Source organism: Trachinotus anak, unplaced genomic scaffold (assembly GCF_046630095.1).
Source record: "Trachinotus anak isolate AG129_WGS33_773 ecotype Australia unplaced genomic scaffold, CSIRO_AGI_Tana_v1 ptg000031l, whole genome shotgun sequence".
In the NCBI taxonomy this organism is placed as follows: Eukaryota; Metazoa; Chordata; class Actinopteri; order Carangiformes; family Carangidae; genus Trachinotus; species Trachinotus anak.
This window is the reverse complement of record NW_027273882.1, coordinates 910,224-916,223: the sequence shown is the minus strand read 5'-3', so window position 1 is coordinate 916,223 and position 6,000 is coordinate 910,224. Positions and strand designations below refer to the sequence as shown.

General features: G+C 41.5%; 1 protein-coding gene across 1 annotated transcript in view; it reads right to left on the bottom strand.

Moving 5' to 3' along the window:
- Positions 1-1,207: 1,207 nt before the first annotated feature.
- The window catches only part of kcnk3a (potassium channel, subfamily K, member 3a), a 29,343-nt gene continuing 24,550 nt past the window's right edge, over positions 1,208-6,000 (bottom strand). The window contains exon 2 of the mRNA XM_071467819.1: positions 1,208-3,871. Coding sequence (XP_071323920.1) covers positions 2,952-3,871 — 920 coding nt within the window. The 3' untranslated portion in view covers positions 1,208-2,951. The remainder of the gene's footprint in view (positions 3,872-6,000) is intronic.

Here is a 6,000-nt window from a genome sequence, read left to right as displayed (position 1 = left end):
ATTCCATATCAGATTTGCTGGAAAGTGTGATCAAAATATGTGTTTTTATAAAGCAATTCTGCAGCGTTTAAATTAAAAATATTCTTTAATTGGTTTGAAAAGGGTTGAATTCCCCAGTGCTACAGATTTCAACAAAATGACAGACACACACACACACACACACACACACACACACACACATATACACACACACACACACACATATACACACACACACACACACACAGTGTGCTACAGTGTCTCTGCTGTGCCACTGCTGAAAATCTCTTCTTGTTTTAAATTTGGCTTAATTCTAGTTTTTCCATCACTTACATTGAAGTGTGTGTGCAGACAGACCACAGATGGTCCATAATGCTGAAGCCAGAGGAGAGCTAGACGCTGTTTATGTCCTCTCACTAACATGAAGCACCTTTTTTCTGTAATAGTCTGCTCTCTTTCTCTCTTTAACAGCTTTAACTATGTGTAAAACTTGACTGATTAGAGCATTTTTTGAATGCAGAATAATTTGATGTCTTTTTGTTTTTTAGCTTTAGGATTTTCCTCAAGATGGATAAAAAAGAAAAATCATTTCTGGGCTCTTTGTTTCTTGTTTTGTCTCTGCAACAAGACAGGCAGAAATTATGTAACCATTAATTTATTCATTCATTTAGAAAAATCAACTCAAGTGATATTTATAAGTGCCTTTAGGAGTTTTCTTGTAAACAAACAAAATTTGTGTTCACATTCAGTGTTTCTCACCAAAACACACTGGACATATCCTTGAGGTACAATGAATATTTTGTTTGCGTTTAATAGCCCACCATCAAAACAGATTTTTAAATATATTTTAAACCCTGCGTTGTTTACATTAATGTTTTTCTTCACTGCCTTTCCATTGCTACGTTTCCACCAACTTGATCACTGATGGAAAGGTGGATGCAAGTAGTGCCGTCTTTGTGCATGCGTGTCCTCATGCATGTGCACAATAGAAACTAAAAGTGTTCCTCCATAAAATACAGTGAAATTACATAATGCAAAAATTATTCATCAGTTTTGTGAATTAAGTTGCTGTGCCTTGATTTCTTAGATTTTCTGCAGACCTTGGTTTCCATGAAGGTAGATAAACTGCATCCTGCGAATACAGCTAACTAATACAAAAAAACAGATAAACATGTATTTTACCAAAAATAACAAGGGCAAATCAATTAATTCAGTCAGTACTCAAATGAACTGTTGTTTTAAATTAAACCATATTTTATTATTGTTAAATGAAAAAAAAAAAAAAAAAAACATACATTAAATGTGTAGCCACACACATAGCCGACCACAGCCCCTCCATCAGTTATTGAGAAATGCTGGACAACATTAACAGGCATATTGCAGTTAGTAAGAATGTTCCAGTAGAAAAAAAAAAAAAGGAAATGTGACTGAAATGAATGTGATGTGACTAACGTATTCAGACGTTGTAAAGTAAACCTAAAAAGAATCAAATAAAATGATTACATAAGAATACTAAAACATAAACAAAAGAAATGCGGCATAAAGACCTCAGTTGGCTGAATCAAGTGTGTTTTTTGGGGTTGGAGCAAATACCCCCTGTAAGTGCATGAGGTGCAAACTCTGAGGCCATTTTTTAGTGAGGTGTACTGCTATTATTCTGAATCATCCACAACACAGAGTATTAATTCAAATATCTCAGACTAACAACGGAGGCAAGAATTAACTAGGGCGTATCATTTCCATAACAAAACATAGAGTGATTCTGTTAAAAAAAATAAAATTAAAAAAAAAATAGAATAGTGCACTGAAGTCCAGTGTCCTAAAGCATATACAACAATCTCTAAGGTGCAGCAGTGAATAAGATATGACTTTCTATTATGCACAAAGTGAGCTTGCATGCTCTAAATTAAACAGATCAGAATATAGTTGTGCTATATGAAAACATATGACAAGCAACAAGTATATAAAATAGTTTGATGCACAGGAGGAAAAAAAATAAAAAAGAAATTGATAGTGATTTGTACAAAATAAAGTAAGGTCTGAAAGGAGCAGCAGGGAGGCCTAGTGGTTAGAGACACTGTCACAGGGTGTCCATCCCTGAAACAGCCGCAAGTCTCCCTCTTGAGCAAGAGATTTAAGCCGTACCTGCTTGTTCTCGTTGCTTATTCTGAAATGCCTGTAATGTGATTCTTCTAATGGAAGGAAAACACATGAAGCAGATCAGAAAGTTTGGCTTAAACATAATCTCTTAGCTACGGACACACAGGAGAAGACACTGAGATTATTTTTGAAAACTTTCACTGAAAAAATAGGCTTTCCCTCAGTAACACCTACAAGTGAAGTGTCCAAATATATACACATTTTAAAGTGAGTATGATACTTACAACCAAAGATTCCTTTTGGAAAAAGTGGATTTAAGATCATTCAATACAATATTTCTCAGTGGGGCATTATGTACAGTTAATACACCCCCTATCCCTCTAAAAACATGTCTCACAGTGTATTTTGTCCCTTTTGATATTAGAACATTAAATTCTGTCTTATGACCAAAGAAATAGCTGAATTCAATATTATGATTTGTAATATTAGAATTCAGAGGTGCACAGAGAGCTGTACGTTTTCTTTTTTTTTTTTTTCTCCCTGTCTTCGAACAGAAATAGTCTCAGTGTTTGTTCAATGAATGCCTCTTGAACAACCATTAGCATTATTTCTCTGTGGCATCAGTAACGATGTTAGTCCTAAATGGTTTGTGCTTAGCTAATGGAAGTTAAATACACGGCTGGAGTCTGGAGATCGCAGCACCAGGCTCTTCAGTGCCAGAGAGAAGCAAACATCGGGAGTACTGCGTTTCTGTTCGACTGGAGTTGTGTTCCCTGACGTCCACAGCTAGTCTAGTACCACAGTAGGAGGGCCCTCCCTCTCTACATGGACACAAGTGGGACTTGTCCTTAAAGCATGAAGTTCCTCCTGGTTCAGATGGAGCTCCTGCGTTTATTGAGTCTCCTGTAGGTGTTGATGCTGTGCAGACCCGTGGAAACCGAGCTGATGCCCGAGTGACGCTGCAGACTGCACACACAGCCATTAGAGTGGAGGGGGTTGGAAAAAGCCTCTCCCTGCTCCATGTAGGTGTCCGAGGTGGAGAGGTCACGTGAGATGATCATGGGTATGGAGTATTGAAGTTTCTCTCTGCTCTTGTACCAAAGGCAGGAGCACATGGACTGGAAGTGGAGCACCTCGGCGTAAACGTTACGTAGGCCTCGGCTCGCTGCGCCGCCGCCACTACCTCCCACTGCGTTCCCTCCACCACAGCCGGACGGCGTGGAGGAGGAGGAGGCCGGGTCTACAGAGCAGTTAATGTGCCCGCCCGCCTGACCGTTGTGAGCGAGGAGAGCCCTCTGCTCCGCATCCCTCTTCTCGTCCTCGGCGTTCATGGTCATGAAGCGCAGCACTGCTAAGTTGAGGAAGGCTCCAATCACAGCCAGACCCGTCAGGATGTAGATGAAGCTGAAGGCCACGTACTCCGGATTTTTCTGCAGAGCCTCATCGTTCTGCAGCGCCACATAGTCCCCGAAGCCGATGGTGGTGAGCGTGATGAAGCAGTAGTAGTAGGCGTGAAAGAAGCTCCACCTCTCAAAGTGGGAGAAGGCCAGCGCCCCTACGCACAGCGTGCTCATGCAGGATATGAAACCGATGGTCACCATGTTGACCATGGAGACCTCAGTGTGCCTCATGCCAAGGCACTTCTTCAGGCGGTGGAGCAGGTACCTGACGAAGGTGTTGATCCGCTCACCCACGCTCTGGAACATGACCAAGGTGAGAGGGATGCCCAGGAGGGCGTAGAGCATACAGAACACCTTCCCTCCATCTGTGCTGGGGGCTGCGTGGCCATATCCTGAGGGGAAGAAGGAGAAAGGAGCAGGGTTACTGGGGCAGAACTAATTAAATCTACAGTGCAGAGGACAGGGGTCTGAGAGGAGAAGGCTGCAGGCTGGGAAGATCGTCAAACCTGGAGCAGGCAGATATAAATGATTTGTATTCTTTGAGCAGCACTTCTGATAAATTCAAAGACTCTTCATTTCACGGCGGCAGAATGCAATTGGAGATGAGAATGCACGGCAGTGTGGCAGGACTGGCCGAGTATTGATGTCGTGTATGGGAGAGAGAGCTTGAATAATTCATTGACCCATTCGCTCTGTGGAGTGGCTTCAGCTAATGAGTACATTTGCACCTAATTAGTCCTCTACATTTTTCCAGATCAAATAAACAGGACACCAAAGGGTAGGCTGCAAATGCTGGTCCTTATTTTGTTTGTGTAATAAAATCGTTCTTTATCCTGCAGCCCTTTGAATCTTCGGATGATAACGCCCCGACAGCATAACAGCAAAAGTCAGCAGAGCAGTTTATGTGTGCTCTACTTAGTCTTTTGAACAACCCAAAAAACAAGAATAGAACAAGAATAAAAATTCCCAGTGAAACTAATTAGTTAATTAAGCAACTTCAACGGTGGATGTCGTGTTAAAGTTCAGAGGAGGATTTTCCATTATTTTATTCCTCATAAAAACAGATAATGGCTGACAAACCACTTGCAGTAGCATAAACATATTATCAGTGACGTGCATTTACTGAAATGGCCCCTTTGAGAATACGATCGAGCGCTCACCACCAGCCGGTTTCAGATATGGCGTTATGACTCACTGAGTGATTCTGTATGCACTGTCATCATGGAGCTCATGAATTTCACGATGGGTTTGATCCTCCTTCCGGCATATTTCAGCTTAAGTGTCAACCTTTTGTCTCATAACATCCTCTTCTCACTCCTATTGTCCCAGAGGATACGAGGCCCTCGCGTGCAACATCATTACCGCCTGAAATAAATTCTCCACAAGTGGACCTGTTGCACACAGGAGCTGAGAGATGATGTCCCTGATAACAATGGGATGGGCAAATGGAAAAGGTTGACCAATAGTTAGAATGTAATTACTCTGGGGGTTGATTTGATTCTTTGGGCTCTGGTTTTTATTGTCACACTGATCCATGCGGTTGAGCCATCTGTCTGTCTGGTGCCAAATCTGTTTAAAGCTTTCCCAGTTGTGCCGCCGAAATGACAGCCATTACAATTGATGTATCTATTTGTGGAAGGGAAAACATGACCCGTCCACCATTCACAGAAACATTTAGCATCTTGGTAGCATTTTTTGTCTCATCCCGACAAAGAAATTTATCCCATGACTGACGAGTACTCTGTCCTGATTGGTGGTGGATTTATTTTTTCTGGAGAGACGGATTCTCCAGCCAAATGATGACCTTTAGTGTGACCTTTGGTATCCGGTGCTTCCCAGTCTTTTTATGTGTGATGTGGCCTACCCCTACAGTTCTGCCAGATGAATTCACATACCCTGTAAAGTGATAGTTCGGGTTATTTGATGTGGGGTCGTGTGAGGTACTTATCTATAGCCAGCGTGAAGTAGATTTGGGATTGGTGCCCTGTCAACCAGGAGAGGCAGCCAGGAATACCGGCATGGAAACGTAGCAATGTACTGCTGTGGATGGGTCCACGTGGAAGCATGATTTCAAAAAATGCAGACAGTCTACACTATATTTCAAATATTTTCAGCACTTGCTGTCAAACTGCCCTTCTCAAATAAAAGAAGAGGAAAATGTGTGATCTGCAGCATGATATAGTGCATGCTGTAGGTGAGCTTGTGCGCAGGAATACAGTAGTTCAACAACTGAGAAAGTGTAGAGCAAAAGGAAGAGGATGTTTGATAGATAGATAGATAGATAGATAGATAGATAGATTTTTGATTTTAGTTTTTGTCTTTTCAAATTAGTTGAGCTAAGCTGCAACTGAAGAAGTTTGTCCTGAGCCACAACTGCCCTTTGTTGAAAATCACTGCTGTGGAAAATTTGTCCAGTTCTTACAACACAAACCAGTTAAGTGTCTTTTGACCTTTGTTATGTCTGACTACCAGCTTCTTTTTCTCCAGTGGATTCTGCTTATCAAAAATGCATGGGACTATA